The 20416-nt window shown below is 38.5% G+C and overlaps 1 protein-coding gene across 1 annotated transcript in view; it reads left to right on the plus strand.

The window, feature by feature from the left end:
* The window catches only part of spns2 (SPNS lysolipid transporter 2, sphingosine-1-phosphate), a 65193-nt gene that overhangs the window by 15873 nt on the left and 28904 nt on the right, over positions 1–20416 (plus strand). The window contains exons 2-3 of the mRNA XM_065271490.2: positions 1385–1450; positions 18759–18895. Coding sequence (XP_065127562.1) covers positions 1385–1450; positions 18759–18895 — 203 coding nt within the window. The remainder of the gene's footprint in view (positions 1–1384; positions 1451–18758; positions 18896–20416) is intronic.

Genomic DNA, 20416 nt, shown 5'->3' on the forward strand with positions numbered 1-20416 from the left:
GGGAGAGATGGGGGGATGAAGGGCAGGGGAGGAGAATGATCAAGGTAATTACTACACCACCTCAGATTAGAGTGGTGGAGAAAGGGAGGGAATACCCTGATAGTGTGCGTAGGGTAGGATGGTGGAAATTTAACACCCCCATATCTGCTCCTCAGAGACAGCAGAGTGAAAATGTTTTGGTGGAGACTGAAAAGAAAAACTGTGTGGTCTTGGGCTTCATGTTGAGTTTCCAGATACGAATTTATCTATCTTATAATTAACCTTCTAATTTGTCTAATCCCCTTTATATGCATAAAAAAAGAAAAAGGTACGAAAGATGTCACTGGGACGATACCCTTCACCAACCGTTTAGGTACATATTTAGATGCATTTGGTACTAATATGCACTCTTAAGGTATTAAGCTGTACTTTTTGAAAGCGTACCACCCCATTGACAACTTTTGTACCTTTTTTACTTCAATGAATTAATACAGTAAGAAAAGGCACATTAGCTGTGCTGGAATGCGAGCAGGTGGTGTGACTCGTGTGACAGGAATGTTGCATTTGTCGCCATGCGGGGACAGGCCCGCACCTGCCCGGGCACTTTTCTCACCGCGTCTTTGCTTCACGACGTGCCAGTGACAAGTCAAAACGGGTGGCGATGGGAAACCGCACGCCGACCGAAACGAAACTCGAGGATGACTCGGGCCACTCCTGTCTCTATCTCTTTCTAAGACCTTTAAAAGCATGACATAATAATCAGTGGTGAGAAGGCAATTAGTAGAGGTTTCAGTAGCATTAGGTGTTTAGGTGATCTGGGTGCGTTTGAACTCCAGGAAAGCGTGAAGCCGATCTTTATCTTAAAAGGCCATTGAGTGATCTAGAAAGATTTAATCGTACGACAACGTCAGGGGCGTTTGTTCACCCGTTGGGTCTGTGTTGCCGTTGTCTAATTTCATTGCCTGTCAATCACAGACTCTGTTTACAACCTCTTTCATTCTTCAAGTGTCTGAATGCACGTTTGATTTTTCACAAATGGAAGATCAAAGCGTACGTCTAAAGAGTTAGACAGTTAAAAGACTCCACAGGCTCTGTTTCACACTTTAAAGTCATCAGAATGAAAGAATGTCAAGACGAGAGACCGCTGATTTGAAGGCAGCTATACATAAAAGCTGCAATTACACAAAACAGGGGGTAACGTCCTGATCGAGAGGTCTGCGGTTAGCATACACTACAGGAAAACAGGACTGTATGTATGTTCAGTTGATGCAAAAGAAAGCACTGTGACCCTTGCACACATCTAAATTAGTACTAGGAAATAAACTCAGTAGGCCAGAGAGGAAGTTAAACATTAGTTGCTTAAAGAAATCTCTAATCTTTCTTTCTCTCTCTCTCTCTTTTTTAGGTGTACTGCTTGACATACAGAAACACTTCGGAGTTAATGACAGCGGAGCTGGCCTGTTGCAAACAGGTAAGTCTCAATAATCCCATAATTATGTGGTTTTGCAATCATGGAGTGTGCACAATGCACATACACAGACAAACTCACTGACTAATCACTGACATAAACTGGAAGAGAGAACTAGAAGCCATTAAGCTCCCTGTAGCTGGAGTGACGGGGCTAACAAAAGAGGAAAACTATGGATCAGGTGCTGCCCACCACTCCCCCCTCATCCCCAAAGCCTGTGTAATTGACTGTACTTGATGCACTTGTTTGGCTTTAACAAACCAGTGGACTGTCACTATAGTTGTACTATGATCCTACCATTTGTACATTGTTTGGAAACAAAACACATCTTCTGATATTTTCATACAGAAAGATTCCAGTACGGCTTAAAATGCCCCACTTCAGTGAGGTACAGGGGAACCAGTTAATGTTTTTTTTTTATTTAGTCTGGTTGTTACAGGAAAGGGGAATGGTACCACTGCGTGTTTTTTTTTTTTTAATGGGAGGAAAAGACGAGTTTATTCTGGAGCACACTGAGCTTTTGTTAAATCAGCGATGCGTATTTTATAATGGCTAAAATAAAAAATAGCTATAAATTGTCTGCTCATTATACGCAACTGACAGTGATGTTTAACGCATTATGACATCATTAAATGTTATTTGTGGTTGATGACGAATCAGTAGAGGTATACAGAGGGGCTTGAATGAGAGGATTCAGTGTTGAAACAGCAGGCTTGTGCACGGACTGTGGAAACGGTTTATGCTGCGAGTCGGGTCAGGCGGGGGTATTTGGAAGCTGTTGGGTTGGGCTTCCTGAACTGGGCTGGGTCCACGTCAAATGGCTTTTGTAAAGGAGAGTCACTGTGTGGAGGTCTTTCTGGAGAGCTGTGATTCAAACGCTAACACACATAAACCATACCTGTCTGTATGTTCGCACACATATCGCAGCACACAGCATGCGTGAACACACACTCACAGTCCCACTGTGTTATACACATAGGCAAGAATATATACAACAAGCACACATACTCAAACGCACACCTAACACATACAGAGCCTCATTGACAAGCTGCATAGTCTGTGATGTCTGGGATTTTGATCCAGCTCCATTCATTTCGCCTGAACAAACATTTACTCATAAATCATACTTTCAGTATGTAGGAGTGGGGTATTTTGATTTTGGTGAATGAAAAGGGACAAATAAATGTTTGGCTATAGTTTTAGTTTTTATTCAGATCAATTATATGATATTATTTGCTGTATTATCTGTCATATAGTGAGATAGACAGATAGATAGATAGATAGATACATAGAGAGAGAGATAGATATATAAAATCCTAAATTCAGTCTCAACCCTACTCTCTTGCTCAGAGTTTGTGTGGGATAAGGGTTACCATCCAAACATTTTATGTGTAGTTAGTGGCCCGCGTCCTACACCACTCAGCTGCCACCTAGAGAAATATGAGCTTGGTAAAGTCCCTTTGTTCAGCAGTGCATGTTTACAGAGGACAGAAAGTGCCCGTGGCTGGCTTTGTTTGGCCCCTGATCCGGTTCTGACCTCAGCCTTCACACAACGCAACGGAATTTCAGAAGCTTCGGCCGATGACTGTGAACCACTGTGTGAAAGATTTGTGTTGGGTGGCATGAGATCAACTGGAGTGTGTCCTATTATGACATTTGCTTCACAAACTGCACTTTTAGTCTGCCTGTATTTGCATGTAAGTCAATGCGCTTGTGTACTCCTGAAAGTTTACAAAATTAACATCCAGCAGTTTAAAAGAAGCAGTCTCTCCAAAGTCCTTGTCTGGCTGTTGATGCTTGGCTACCACTTTACACATACACCCTTATCCACACGCATCTGTGGGTTTGACTTTGGTGAGCAAGCCTTCCCAAAATCTACTGACTGTGGCAAGATGTCTTAAAGTGCATATGTCATGAAGAGATGTTAAGATTAACATTTTAAAAATTAATGGTGGAATAGCTGACTAAGCCACTCTGCAATAAAACACAGGAGGTGAAATACAGTGACAGGACTGGGGAGAAAGAGTAATGTAATATAATTCAACTCTTTTGAGAATCAATCCGTCATTATGATGTGCAATTTTATTAACAAAAGGCTGTAAATATACAGTAAAATCTCTGAATGATGGCCTGTGGGATGGCTGGAGTATCAGGTACCACAAAGATGATGTCATACTGCAAACAAAGAGACACTCAGGCGTTACCTCAACACATGAATCAGGCTTGCTGCATCACAGACTTACCAAAGCATGTATATTTTAAAACAAAGGAGATGAGTGATTCAGTGACAACTCTCTGCAAACATATTTTTATGTGAATTGGTCATAAAAAGTATGTGGACAATTTATTACATCATCGATGATTTACAAATTTATTTCACTAAAATCAAAATCAGAACTATTGGCGGTTTTCTGTGCCATTTTTGTAATACATTTAGTGCTGTATCCTAAATAGTATTCGAAATTAGAATTTGTATGCCCAAACTCTATTATTAAAAGATGTATGGTTAATGTTCCCATATGCATACTTTTTGTTACTTAAATGTATATACTTTCTCTTAACTCTTTACATGCCATTGACAAGTTATTTTGTAAATTAAGAGCCAATTTATCTGCCAATGACATTTTCCTGACAAATTTTTACAGTAATCTGTAATTACACTATTATCCCATAGATGATCCAATTTATAAAAAAAGCAAAAGGAATTTATTTAATTTTAAACTCTGTGCAATCCTCTACAAATATGTAATTATTTCAGCTTTTTGCTCAAAATTTGGTATTTTTAAAAAAAACTTCCCATATTTGAGAGGCTATAAAAAGAGAACAAATGAAGAAAGGATGAAACTTTTAAAGCAGAGGGTCTGTTCTTTCATTTGATATATTTGTATGCTTATATATTTATAAAAGAACATTTTCCTGAAAGGCATTTTGTGAAACGTTTGTAAAATAAGAAAAAAAGGCTGGTGAGGAATGAGTTAACATAAGAGCATAAGTAGGCAAATTTAAACACAGCAAAAGTGTTTTTCATGGCTATGATAAGTCTGTTTACACAGGTGTACTCACATTTGTAACTGCAGGTGTCGACATTTTAACTATGGGCAAAAAACATTTGACAACCAGAATGGTGTCATTTTTTGGCTTTATTAAGTACAATATAGTATTTGAAACATCAAAAATCTATTTATGAAATGTTTTTATGAAGTCTAATAAAGTCACTTCCTACACTCATTCATACATTTTAAATTTGTCTGATATGAAAGTGTTATTTTCCAAACAAATGCGTGTCTATACCTGAGAAAAGACACAGGCAGCCCTCGTGTAGGCTTATCACCAGGCTGTACAGAATGTCTGACCCCACTCAAAATGTTCACTTTTGCTTTACCCATGATGCATTTCCTTACCCTGGCTATATTTGACCCAAACCTTTATAACCGTTATTCATAGATCCTCATTTCAGATAGGTGGGAAAGAGCAATTATTGTTGACTCAGAACTTGAAATGAAATGTTTGCAGGCGCATAATCCTCAGGCTGTTTTGGATATCTGTGAGATGTGAAAGAGGATAAAGAAATGGAACTAATAAGATTGAATGAGGAAAGAGGAGAGTGTTAACTTGGCTGTTATTACTGTCCTGAGGGCTCCTCGCGTTCCTTTGTTTGGTAGGTGACATCGGCATTTGGGGGTTGGGTGTGGGAAATCTGGATGGCCACTCTGCATCTATTAGAGAAATATTTGCAGTAGATGGATGTAGTGGAGTTTTAGACAGGTGAATGTTTAAATATCCTGAGGCCTGCAGGTCAGTTTAGTGTGGAAGAGGAGGGGCGGTCTGTTGGCTGGGGTCCTACAACCGAAAAAACATGGATTGGCTTTTACAATAGAACATTCTGGAATTGTTTCATGCAATTACAACAAGACACTATATTTTATAACATTTGCGAGCAGTTAGTGTTGTGTTACTGTGCAGTTGCTACTGTAGGCTGTCCATGGACGGAGTAAGATAAACTCTTCCATCATATCTCAGACGGTGACCACACTACATTCACACACTTTAATTAGACCATGTCACCCCAAAAGTCAAGAGGTCAGTGCCCTTCAGTCAAAGATGGCAGGTCTTGTCTGCATGTAAGGTGTACGTCTACAGCCATTGCTCCCTGTGCCATCTGTCGCTTCTGGAGCGAGCACCAGTGCTGAACCCTGACACGACTCCGCTGTGTACATGTCTCTGTCTAGCCGCTCAGTCTGGAGCATTTGTGTCCCATATAACAGCCGTCTGTGGCCAGTTAGTCTGTGACCGAGCGACTGTAGCCCAGGTGCATGACTATATCCATCCAGACAAAGAATGTGCTATATTCAGGAGTTTGAATGTGGAAGAAATTTCTAAGTGTCAGGATATTGACTTACATAGCCATGAGCCATCAAAAGGCATTATTTAAACAGTGACATGTCTTACCGCACATTCACAAAGGCTTCCTATTCTACTGTACTTCCATTGGATGTTTATACAGGCACAATTTTCCCTTCTCGAATTTCGTTTTAATGGCGGACCCTATGGTTTCTGATGTCTTTGCACTGGGCGGAGGGGAGCTACCGTATCTGTGTATGATCAGCTGTTCACACTTAAACCTCGACTGTACCCCAATATCCTCCCACCCATCTCTCTCTCTCTCTCTGTCTGTCTCAATATGATTAAGTGTCTGATAGGACACATTTCTTTGTGGCTGTTTCTGCTGCATTGTCAATTTGATAGACATCTTGTAAAAAAAAACAAGAATAAATAGATTTCTCTTTCTAAAAGAGAGGGCCAGAGACGCAATGGGATAGATGGAACGGATGCGGAGGTGTACGGCACCTGCCTGTCAGTCACAATGGCAATGGCATAGATATGCAATGATCCAAAGATGAGTCAATGCAAAGAAAGCAAAACCAATTTCTCTTTCCATCAGCCTAGTCTGACGGACCTAACGAACAATCAATACATCTCTAAAAATGCTATGAATAGATATGTAGGTCTTACTGATTCAGATCTGCATGACTGGTGGCTGTAGTGAAGAAATGTATGGGCCATATTTCACCCTAAAATTGAGGAGAAATAAGCCAACAAATCTCAATAGTCCTAAAATAAGCTTTGTTTTCTTGAGAAACAAAAAAGTTTTTCATTTTATTTGGAATAAATAGAGAAGGTGGGAGTTTTTAAGCCATATATCAAAGAGGGCACAAAGCCAAACCCCATCCATCCCTGTCCATTAAAAACCTGCAGCCAATCAAATCAAGCATTAACCCCAAATTCAACAAGCATCCCACCTCTTATTTGATTCAAATCAGCCTCTTTCCTTTTGTTTAAACGTCTTGGACAGTTTCCATGTACAGTAAAAATGAATCACGGGAATAGAAAGAGTAAAAAAAAAACATCAGACTGTCTCGGCTGTCTAAGAACATTATAGACTAAATACAAAATCATCTGTCCTGAAAAATCTCTCAGTGGTCATCACACCAATACCCAAAGTCCCTCAAACATTATAATAAGATTTAGACATTGCACGAATCCAGCTCCCTGCATAGTATTTTCCTGCATGACAAAGACATCAACAAATCAATACAAGCTGACTGTCTATTTTCTGTCTCCAGTGTACAGAACCACCCATCCACACACAATACAGCTCTGTTTCTCAAGGTCAAGCCGTTTATTGCATTCAGAGAGGGGAAACGTGGGTGTGATCCTTTAATAAATCACATGTGAATGTTTATGAGAGTGTTTGATACCAATTTGTGAGTAAAGTTGTCACATTGGTTTAAAAAAAAATTGGCAAAGACCTCAATTTACAGACATGCACATTTACGCACTCTGTCATTTGAACGCTGGCCTATCATTAGATGTACAGCTCCGTGTCAGAGAGGAAAACTCCACACCCGCTTTAAAACAGCTCATATCCCACGCTCCTCACACACCAGCCACCAGCTATCACGCAGAGCCTAACCAGCTGTAAGCAAGGAAATTACAGGATATTATATTCACGTCTCAATTCTGGTTTTAAACCGAGACAAATTCTGTAAAAATACAGTAAAAAAATTCCCATGAATGCCCAATTTAATTATATCTTTACTATCACTACTAAAATTGTTTCAATGTCAGATATGTCGTTTCCCGTGCACAAAACAGATGAAACCTCTAAATGTACAGAACTGTGCCTAAGTCTTAGGCCACCATGCTACCATTAGATTTGTTGTTTTTGCAATTTTATAGTGATCATAAATTATTATTTCTCAGTTTCTTTATTAGAATACAACCAGAAAATACAGGAAATGTGCATGTAGCATTAAAAGTATAAAATTATAAGCTGAAGTGTCAAGTATTTAGGGTAAAGTCCCCTTCCACTTGAGCAATAGCAGGCAGCTGCAGGATCTCTTAAACCTAAATAAAATTAAATCCTAATTTCTAATTATAATCGAATGACTTTCAGACTTCAGCAAAAAAGCTCAAGATGTGTTTCGTGCCAAGAGAGGTCACACTAAATACTGACTTCTGCCCGAAGAAGACATTTAGTTTTGAAAATTGTTTTGTGTTTAATTTTGTGTACATATTTCCTGTATTTTCTGTACAAATAGAGTACAAATACATATGGACATTAAAACTTTGCTAAAACAGGAAACCTGGTGATGGTGGCCTAAGACTTTTGCACAGTACTGTATGTTTTCATATGGGTTCAATTTAAAGCATCCAGTATAGTTTGTGGCAGCGTAAGTCTATATTTGGATGTGTTTAAAAGTGCAACTTCAGTTCATCAAAGAAAAGACCACCATAGCTGTTTGGATGTAAATGTGTTGGTTTCCCCACCAGACTTAAAAGCGTTCTTAAGAGTCGTTCTTCTCTTTTATCTGAGCCACTTCTCTCCTCCTTACATCTGCTGAAAGGTACGAGGGGGTCTGAAGGCTTATACTGAGAACAGAGATGTGGTGATGAAAAGTGAAATGACCCGACACATTTACAACCACTTCCAAATGTGAACCATACAAGAGTTCACCCCAACTTTGGCAGCACCAATTGTCATTCTGTTTAGCTCCATACAGCGCAACTCAATACAGGGAACTTCGACCCAACCCGTATAAAATGCACCAAAAACACATATACATCGTACACACCCACTTAAGCGAGCCTGGAGCCTAAAATAGTTTGTTTTGAAATGGTTTGAAATGAAGTAATTGAAAGGAATGCCGGTGATGGCAGCCCTGTGTGTTTGTGTTGCGGTATGAACGTCAGTTAAGGGGAAATTCTGACTGAGGAATGCATGAAGGTTAGGTGAGAAAAATTTGAAGGTGGAATGAGTCTCACTTTGTGCGGCATCCGGCATTAAAACGTATAAGCACGGATCCGATAGAAGCGCTATAAAAACATCAAGTTAAAAGTAATTCAGCATAGGTTTCTTACAGCCTCCAAAAAGAGTTCAACAGGAACTGTCAGGTTTTACTTTAAAGTGTTCAAGGTGGCATTTCTGTTGTAATCCCAAACAAAGAGGAGGGTGTATAACACCTCCCTTACACATTTACTGTAAATAGGGTAGAATTCAGGTAGGAATGCAGTGTCACATGCAAAGGAATATTTGTCAGTCATTCATTCAATGTTATGCATGTGAGAATGTGTGTTCATGTCTTCAAGGTTAGTCACTTCCATTTTTTTGTTTCTGTTTATTTGTATGCCTTTACAATGTACATTGTTCCAAAGTGATGAAGAATAGTTTTATGACAAATCATTCTTTTAGATACATACATTTTTGCTTTATGAATACAGTTTGTATTACCACAGAGACCGGGTGGCATTTCCTGTGCATTCCTTTCTATCATCCATCACCATTTGTATACTAATAAGGAGTTTTACAATTCGTGCAACACCCTTAATAATACCTCTAATTTTGGTATTTTTCATAATAGCTAATTTGCCATTTTTGTGTCTAAAAACAACCTGGCGGACTCATTTACCAGCACCAAACCGCATAACCATTTCCCGCTCACAGTCCCACAAACACCCACAAAACTACAGAGACACAACAGGACATTACAAGTGATGTACAGCCCATTAAACAGCATAATCCACATGAAAGTGTCTGTTCTTTAAGGAAACAATGCGTGCTTCCTGTCTTTCACTTTATGCTGACCCCCATATGTCTTATAAAACGTTGTGTATTTGCAGTGTAGTTTTCTTCACATGTGAAATAAGAAGTTTGAATCAGTGGCATCAGTTTGACCGAAATCAATAATTGTTGCCACCCTGGCCTTATAAAGATATAACAGCCTCATCTGTTTGACATGAGCCCTTTCGTCTATATCAAAGCCTGTTTCGCTCAAGTACGTTTTACAATGGGATGGGGGTGCAGAAAAAAATCTTTATGAACCTTCTTTCAACAGGACGTGGGGGTAGGTGGTTTGCGCACTTTTTGCCCCTGTCTTATGGCCAAGGATTGTCATCAGCTATTAAGTTTTCTGTTTTGAGCAGAACAGAGTAATAGTCGCTTAAAAGCTTTCCATCTTGGCAGCTGTGACACATCCATTTTCCTTGCTGCACTGATAGGAGTATATGAGAAGCGATTGTGCAAGTAATATTTTGCCATGATGTTTTAAATACACACTAAAAATGCTGGGTTTTTTCAACCCACAGCTGTGTACAAACCTATGTTGGGTGGTTTCAGTCCAAATGTTGCTTAAAACTATGGTAAGGTAAAATATGAATATTTTCTATGATTTGTCCATATTTTACCCAGCCATGGTTGAAACAACCGAGCATTTTTTGACCCAACAGTGGGTAACAACAACCAAGTATTTTGGGTTAAAACAACCCAGCATAGGTTAAATTACAACCCGAGGGGCTGGGCTCAACCCTTTTTGGCCCAACGCTGGGTTTTTATCTTGCTACAACCATTAACAGAGAAAGTACATAAAGAAACCTCTGTTTATGAACGTTATTCTGTTTTTCATGAAATAAGCTGCGCTTTGAAACTCATTGTTCACTGCTTTCTCTATACTTTCATCTGTTTATTTAAGTTTTATTTATTTTCCCTCAGGTAATTGCACATCCCCCTGTATTCTATTCAAGCCTTTATAGATCGTGAACACAAAATAAGAAAAGGCACATGCGTTCAAACATGCACACAGAGAAATACACATAGAGATCTTCCGTTAATGTAATTTCCTCAGCATCTGTTGCTCTGCACCTGCGATGTCCATTGACTGTCATTTGTCAGAACACGCTGAGGTATGAATAGATCAGACGTAAATAATTCACTGTGTCTGTAATGTGGTTTTGAACATATTTGTATAGCAAACATTGTATAGTAATACTACAATCTTTTTATTTCCCATGAAACTTAACATTAAAAGCCAAAGTTCATCCATATATGGTATTGCTCTTGTATTTTGGACTGAATGGAATGGAACTTCAGTGGCCAAAGGTGTGTTACAATGACTGCATTTTCCTAAATGCGTGACATACTAAAAACATCTGACAAAAAAGTGACCATCCTTTTTTAATAGAAATGCACCATACGCATATTATTCTTGTCACACACCTGACTAAATTAACCTTTGTCCGGTGGAAATTACATTCAGATGTGTCAACACTTGAGAACTCATTGACAACACCTTAAGCACCTCCTTCACACATAGCTTCCGTAAAAGATCAACGACTTAACCATCTAGTTTTCATCTCATTGCATTGATGTTTAAATGATCACCTATTATTGGACAACACAAATCCATCAAGAGAGCGAAATTGAAAATATGTCAACTGTGTTTCTTGGCAGGATGCATGACCTTTAACATATCAAGGCACAGCATAAATACTGCTTGTCATCACAGCATAAATATTCTATTCATTAAGGTTAACAATTGAATTCCATAACTGCCAAATTAGTATTACGGAACCTTTGTCGGATCGGTTACTAACCGTGTGTCTATTCATTTGCTTTGTGTTTCTTAATCTCTAAATGACGTTTAATTGAACACATAGTTATCTGACCGTACATAAAAAATCACAATGTCCTACAATATACACGACTTAACAGAGCCATTTAAATAATTAAAAATGTGTAAATGTGTTGTCAAACTAGACTTGCACCCATTAACAAACATGCAAATGTAACCTTTGTCTTTTGCTTGTGTCCCAAATGTTATATTTGGTGAACGCACCAATAAATTTATAAAATGAAAAATTCCCAATGAGAGTACAAGGTTTGTGAAACTACTCTACACTTACACGCTAATTTTTAAATTAAAAGCTCTTTAGCTTAATAACAACTACACTCTTAGAACAAATGTGTTAAAAACAACACATTAGTGTTGATTCTGGGACAACACACTAAATGCGTTGTCCCAGAATCCACCCATCTCTGTGTTATTATTGAAACAACACATTCTGTGTTACTTTTAACACAACTTGTGTTATATTTCAACACAAAATCAACGCTAAATGACACATAATGTGTTAACATTACACATAGTGTGTTAAAAGCTTAATAATAAATCTTAAGAGTGTAGGAGAATTGTGTATCCTAAACAACACTATGATCAGCCATAATCAAACAAAAAACTCTTATCTTACTTACCCACACTTTCTCTTTCATTTCATTTCACATCACAAACATACAACAAGTGAGATGTTTCTAGTCCTGAATGTAGCAATCTGCTAATCTCTCCTACATCTCAAGTATGTAAACCATCCATGTGTCCATTTTCTATGTACTGTCAAGCACTTTTTCAACACATATTGAGATATTTACCATTTAAAGAGACAGCTGCCTTATCGTGACAGGAGTATGCCCACCAATAGTGCCTTAAAATACTGCCTCCCCAGATAGCTTAATAGGTTACAGAGCTGGAGAAATGTCAGATTTATGCGATTAATCATCACTCAAGTCGGTAAACCAGGGGTGTCCGTGACACTTTCACACTAATGATGTCTTCACTGGGCTCAGTATTACCCCTATTAACCTGTTGTATTATGCTAAACAGTAGCAATTTGCATGCAGGAGGCTTCTCTAAAACTTTCTGAATGGCAAACTTTTGGATGCATTGCAGACGAGTCTGCCTTCAAAATACTTTTTGTGCATTCAGCAGCTGCGTGAAAGTTGCTTTAATTGCCTTCCCAAGGTGATGCGTTTGCATGTCTGCCCTCTCGGCGATCTGCTTAATATGACTACTCACAAACTTTCTGTGCCCATGCGCCCATTCAAATGCTGTCTAAAAGATCTTTGTATTGGACATTTGAAATCACTATTGTAAGTTAAAGGCTTTATGGCCGAGCGTGATTCTCCTTGACAGTAATGGATAAAGCAATGGTAATTCACGTACAGGTATAGTCCACCGTTGTCATAGTAACAAGTTTCTATTAAAGCTTTGGTATTTGATCAAAGAAGGCCATCTGCTTAGGGAGTCTGCCTACACAACCACTCAAAAACACAAAACGAATGGCCTCTCGTGCTATTTGTCAGACAAGATGTAACCTCGCCTGTTTCGTGAAAAGAACTTTAAAACTCAATACTGATGTCACACAAACTCCAGGTACAGAAAGCTCTGTCCTCAAGAGCCATAGGTGTATCTAATAATTGGTTTAGATCTTACGCAGTTTTCTCCTGTATAGGCTTCTTCTACACTTATAAAATTGCTCACTCCTACTTATCTCAGAGTGATTGAAGGCTGACTCATGAGGTTTAGGCGTTATTAAGCATTGCGAATAAAAGATATGCAAGCAATTAAATACAAAATGATGTAATTCATTAGATTAGTCATCCACCACTAGCCCACAACACACAACCCACTTCTGGCCATTAAATCACCCTCACCCACACTGTCACAAATCGCTTCTGGCTGTATAGGACAGGCTATGTATGAGCTGTGGATGCCGAATTCATTTCGATATGGCTCAAATATGAGTGTAAAATAGCTCATACATACAGAGTATAATAAGTAACTTGACGCAAACATAACAATGTATTAATATTGGATAGCAGGTAATAATAATTTGCATCAGCCCATGCTTTGCATCAATAGAAGCAGGTTGGGTTTCGACAGTTCACAGTGATTTACAGGAAGCGGAATGCAAGCTGGCATCTCTGCTATTTTTTTGTTGGGTTTGCCAGCTGTCAAATGAAAACAGAGAGGTTTCAGGTATGTCAAATGTTGTGGGAAAAATCTTGTTGCTTCTCTTTTTTGACTATTTTTAGTCAGTGAAAATTTTTGCTTGGGTCAGATGTTTGGTATGTTGCAATTAAACTGCGTGTACAGTGTATTCTTGATTACAATCTATGAATGTATTCTCATAGGTCATGGGTAGACACAGAGAGGGTTTACAAATACATATTTCATTTTTTACATTTTGCCTACATGTTTCTACTCTTAGCATGTAGTGTGTGCCATGTGAGTGCTTGTCATACGGAAATATATTGAATCATCATTGAAGTTACTGAAGCTGTTTTTTCAACTAATAATCATACAGCTAACATTAGGGACAGTGCCATGCAGAGACCTTTAGAGGGACAGAAGCCTAAGATTTTCTGATTCCACCAATAGCGAACGCACTTTGTCCGGTCGAGAATTACTTTTCTTTGTCCGTTTGCGAAAAAGTCGATTTTGCTATTAAAAAGGGGCACATGGGGCAAAATGGCAGGGACTTACGCACATCCCCCCGCACATCCCTGATTAGGGATGTACAATCTATTAAAATAAATTGTGCATAAGGAAAAAATTATTTTAATACTAATTTTAATACTTCCAAAGATTATGTATAGTCAAAGTTTTAGCAAAGAAGTTGGCACACAAATAGTGTGCTCTGTCATATAGAAGTTGATCAGAAATTTCAACAATGTGAAATGGATGTTTGTTTTCGGTTTTGAACATATTTTAATAAATTCCAATTGATTTTACAAACTTAAAGCATTATAGCATAATGTTTATTGCATTATTAATATTGTACAGCCCTAGCTAACATATATGCAAAGCCAGATAAATATTCCCAATGCCAGCTGCCAGTGAAGAGTTACTGTTAAATTTGCTGAGTATTAATGCAATTCAGATGGTGTGAAGGTGCTATGTCTGTCATTATCTGTCAAAGCTCTGACTGGGTGTAATATATTTCTATCATCTTTTTGTCCAAAAGTAAGGAAAAAAATATTGATAGAGGAGCATGTGTGTACACTCATCTTTCCAGAAGCTCTCTTGACAAGACTGAATTTTAAATAGACGGCAAGCAGCAGAGTGACAGAGGAACACTGCGTTCTTAATGAGGACGAATCTGTGATGACATTTACAGGCCGTGAATCAGCCATTTGAATAAGTGTGGAGGCCTATTTTATAAAAAGCCCTAGAATAAAATTATTTTTCAGTCATAAACCAAAGCAATTTCCACAGTACCTGGAAGGACAGGTGTGGTGTGTGAAATCTCAGAAATGCAGGCTTGAATAAGTTAATGAGAAAGTATGTTTGTTGATAAAGAGCCTGTAGGCAAGACAGTGAGGACAGTGCGACCTTCAGATATTTTACACAGAAAAGCATGGGGCTGACATGTGACTAGCTGAATGTAGCTTGCTTTATGTTAGTACCCCCCATTACTGGACACTTTTGTTAGTGGAATAAATCATGGCCGACTGTCAATGGTGCATTTCTACAATGGCATCAGGGCATTTCAAGTTCAGTTTGAATTCTTTTATTATGCGAGAAGAAATAGCCCAGCTACCATCAGTAATGGTGTTTCGTTGTAGTATAAAGCATGCTGGAAAAAGCTTTAAAACTGCTGTTTTACATCATCTTTGTGCTTTGTTACTTTTTTGACGAACATTCTGAATTGTCTCATTTAGACTTGGTAGAATGAACACTTCATAAGGAAAAATGAATGAGGTGTGAATTTTCAGGAGCTTTTAACTGCACATGTGTGTAGTCCATATGTTCATTCTCTCTGTGGATGCTGTGCGGTTATGTCTCACAGTCACAAGCAGACACACAGGTGTAAATGTAGTGAAAAGCTATGAAATGTGATGAACACAGACAAGGAGTGAGGCGCGAGGGAACAGGCACAGAAGAGAGAGGTTAATGGGTTCAAAATCATCTCTTGCTCTTATTTTAAAAAGAAGGAGGGGTGTTGATTGCCTAGGTTGGCCTGTGGTTAAATGGATCATGAGATTTCTTTATATTACAATTTATTGTATAATATTATTTGCATAAAAAATTAAAATTCTGTCATGTTATTCTAACTAAGGGTTGATTTTGGCATACAACTGTACTCATAATGGTCAGTGTTGGAAAGGGGTTGAACTTAAACATGGCGAAATTAAATCTCATCCTAGGCCTGTATTGCTCAATGGAAAATAAGTTAAAGGATTAGTCAATTTTCTTAAAAGAAAAATCCAGATAATTTACTCACCACCATGTCATCCAAAATGTTGATGTCTTTCTTTGTTCAGTCGAGAAGAAATTATGTTTTTTTTTGCAGGATTTTTCTCATTTTAATGGACTTTAATAGAGCCCAACATTTAATACTTAACTCAACACTTAACGTTTTTTTTCAACGGAGTTTCAAAGGACTATAAACAATCCCAAACGAGGCATAAGGGTCTTATCTAGCAAAACGATTGTCATTTTTGACAAGAAAAATAACAAATATACACTTTTAAACCACAACTTCTCGTCATGTAGATCCGGTCGTGATGCGCCAGCTGACCCCACGCAATACGTCAAGAGGTCACAGAGGACAAATGCGAACAGAGGACAGTGTTTACAAGCGTCTTGAAAGAGGACCGTTCCTACGTCGTTGTATGTCAACTGATACTAATTAAAGGCGCTCTAAGCGAATAATGTGCGACGTCACTTCCTGTTGATGTTTGAACTGTTTTCAAACAGACAGAGCGTAGCTAACTCCTCCCCCTCCCCCTCCCTTCCGTGCTTTCATGAACGCGCCCAACCCCCACCCCCAAATCCTTCTTGTCGTTTATTGGCTGGAATACTTTGTTTTGTTTTGTGCTGCTAGGTTTGGCCATTTGTTGATATTGCCGTTTGTGAAGCCTGGGCTGTCTACAGAGATCGCGTTTTTTTACAGTTTGATCAGCGGACAGGCAGCAAGCAGATAGTTAGGAGATGTTTCCGGTATGTAACAAAAAATATTTTATGGTCTAAAACGCTTCAATTCGCTTAGAGCACCTTTAATGTCTTTGTGTCAGTTTATTGTTTAAAATGGTCCGCAAATGTGCGTTTTATAAATGTAACACGTGACCTCTCTACGTCACTACGCATTTACGTTAGGTCGCGCTGGACCGGACCTAGATGAAAAGTTGTGGTTTAAAAGTCTTGTCAAAAATGACAATCGCATTGCTAGATAAGACCCTTATGCCTCGTTTGGGATCGTTTATAGACCTTTGAAACTCAGTTGAAAAAAACTGTTAAGTGTTGAGTTAAGTATTAAATGTTGGGCTCTATTAAAGTCCATTAAAATGAGAAAAATCCTGCAATGTTTTCCTCAAAAAACATAATTTCTTCTGGACTGAACAAAGAAAGATATCAACATTTTGGATGACATGGTGGTGAGTAAATTATCTGGATCTTTCTTTTAAGAAAATGGAATATTCCTTTAAGAAACAACATTACATATCCAGTAAAAATGCCATTAATGTATAAACCATCTGTTTACTACACTACATAACATTTTTGATATTTGAGAACCATGTTAACGTGTGGCATTCACAAGTTCAGCATCCTCCTCACCAGTTCAGGACTACTGTATGTTGTGTAAACATGTCCAGATCTGATCAATTTAAACCAAAATAGCACAATTAATTCACTTTTGCTTTTTATGTACTCAACATTCAGAGCACAGAAGCATTTTTATCGCTGGGACGATCTCAAAGGCTGCCTAATTACGAACAGTAAATGAGAGAATTCAGGGATGAAATAGCAGATAATTTAGCATAGTGCTACTGTAATTTGTACAGATATGAGTTGGGGAGGGAACGCTGATTTCCCAGCAGGCTTGGTGTGGGCTTTGTGCCTGTTTCCAGAGTGGATTTACTCAATCGGGTCAGGCTATGGCTTCATCAAGCAGCCAAGGACAACACAGGGCGATGTTTCAGTGGCTTCACCAAATTCAACCTTCCCCAAAAAGGGGTTATTAAATATCAAAACATGACCATTGATCGAGGGGGGCGGGAAATTCAGCCCTGACTTTATGGCTGTACACTCCTTTGTGAGCAACTTAAGTCTCTTAAGCCCTGGGTATAGTCCCAGGGTGCATATCCGCACAGTCAAATGTACGGCCTTGCAAAGAATAGTTCATTTGACCCATGCATGTGCGTTGTGACAAATTGCAATACATCTCGTGGCATACATACTACATACTCCTATATGCGCATGCGCAACCTATACATACAATGTACACTAGGTTGCGTTCAGTACACGAGCAGTGCTCTGATTGCAAAAATTACATCACGTGCACTGTACGCGGACCACCGCGTATACGTAAAAATTTACATTTTTTTTTCTATATTATTATAATTCGGCCTTTTAGACTTAGCACAAAAAGGATCTATTGTACATTATTTTTATATATGTGGGTGTTTGATTTGGTTATTTTACAGACACTAGACTGCATTGCATTTTATTTCGGAAAGATTGCAAGCACAACTTCCTGTTGCATAATACAAACACAGATACACACACATTGATGTTTGTGCAGATGGCACAGTTCTTAAAAATCTAGAGCACTGTTGTTTCCAGATGAGTATTAGTACCCCAGGACATTTATCCTCATTATGAATTTCAAATGCAACTTTCTGTCAGAACCTGAATGTCTTACTTATAAATTCAGGGCACTTTTACAGAAATGATTTACACTGTATGTCATTCCAAGTGTGGGTTACATACATTGGTCATTACGTCACTTTCACTTCCTAAAAAGTCTAATGGTTAAATAGTCAGGCTTGTAACCTGAGAGTTGCTGATTCGAGTCTCAAGTTCGGAAGGTTACGACTGGCACCTGTCTCCCATTGCTCCCTGGGTTGTGCAGTTGTAGCTGCCTACTGCTCCGGGTGTGTGTGTTCAAGACTTGTATGGGTTACCACAATGTATGGATCACTTTTACTGCATGTATTGTTATCGTGTGGTAATATATAGTCAATATAAAAATGTGGATAAATAAAAACTATTCAAATAAAATTTAAAAGACAAGTGCCATTTTTTTCATTTACACAAACTTGTCTTAGTAACAATAGTAATGTACTAAAGTATTTAATAAATGTTGAGCATAAAAGTTAATTAAATGTATCTTCTCTCTCTCTTTCCCTCAATAGTCTTCATCTGCAGTTTCATGGTGGCGGCACCCATTTTCGGTTACCTGGGGGACCGTTTTAACCGAAAGGTCATTTTGAGCTGTGGCATCTTCTTCTGGTCCTTCGTAACCCTGCTCAGCTCATTCATCACCAAAGATGTAAGTAAACATACCTTAGCACCCTAAAACTCAGAACCTCTATAAGACATTGTGAATAACATTTCAATTTTTTTTAAATATTGACTTTGTAACGCTTGAAAAGAGAACAGAAAGGGTTAGGGTAGGAGGTTCTTGCAGTGCTAGCTGGGTATTTATAGAAGTATATCACCCCAGCCCGGCAGCAGCATCTCTACAGCGGTTTCTGGCTCATTTGAGAGAGCTTTGAAAGAACACTTGAGTCATTAAGCATAGCGGGACTTATTCAGAACTGCAGTCTCTTTTAAAAAAAAAACCTTTACAACTAACATTTTCGGTGTACTGCCTTTTATTATTTGGATGTCTCTCTTGCTCTCTCTCACCCATTCTGCCTCCCTTTTGCGAAGATGAAATGATTAAATAACATGCTCACTTAGCATAACAATACCCCCATCTCTAAAGACCTCTTGTTAAGCTCTACTGCTGCTTTTTTCTATATCTTACTTCATTTTACTCCAAGCCTTTCTCGCTTCGCTAACTGATACAGTAATTTACATTATACACTACTGTTCAAAAGATTAGGGTCAATACACTAAAATGTTTATTATGATCTAAAAAAAACCTGTATGCTTAAATGTTTGACATTATTGTTGTAGACCAGTAGTTCCCAAACTTTTTCAGCGTGCGGCCCCCCTTGTGTACGGTGCATTATTGCTCATGACACAGGAATAGCAGCTTTTGGCTCACTCGGTACCCCCAGTTGACATTGATGATGTAAATTAACTCATTGTTGCAAGTTATAGAACCTATGGCAGCTTATGTAGAGTTATTTGTTGTAATTCTGTTGTAAACATTTGAAGAGCTTTGTGTTTGATACAATTTCTCATTTTTAATGCAAAATCTGAGAGGACTCAACTGACTCGGGTTTATGGTCACTAAGGACTCATGGTTCTCGAGTCATTTTAGGGATCGGGTTAAATGATCCGAGTTTCTAGTGACTCGCTCATCACTAGTGCATTCCTTCGCGGCCCCCCAAAGAAAATTTGTGACAAAAAACTGTTCTAAAACTCACCATTTTAATAAAAAAAATGTAATTATACAAAAAAGTAGTGCTTTTGGTTAGTAGCCTTATTTAATTACACAGAATTCATGATAAATTAATGTATTTCATAAAATGTCATAAAACTGAGGCCCCCCTGGCACCATCTCGCGGCCCCCAGTTTGAAAACCACTGATGTAGACCAGTGGTTCTCAAACTTTTTCAGCGTGCGGCCCCCCCTTGTGTACGGTGCATTCCTTTGCGGCCCCCCCAAAGAAAATTTATGACAGTTTTGTTCTAAAACATAACATTTTAATAAGACAAAACATATTAAAGTATACAAAGTAGTGCTGTTGGTTAGTAGCCTTATTTTTTTTAGGTTTAATTACACAGAATTGATGAAAAATTTATGTATTTTATCAAATGTCAAACTGGGGCCCCCCTGGCACCATCTTGCCGCCCCCTTGGGGACCCCGGACCCCAGTTTGAGAACCACTGATGTAGAC

Source organism: Paramisgurnus dabryanus, chromosome 5, assembly GCF_030506205.2.
Source record: "Paramisgurnus dabryanus chromosome 5, PD_genome_1.1, whole genome shotgun sequence".
NCBI classification, from domain to species: Eukaryota; Metazoa; Chordata; class Actinopteri; order Cypriniformes; family Cobitidae; genus Paramisgurnus; species Paramisgurnus dabryanus.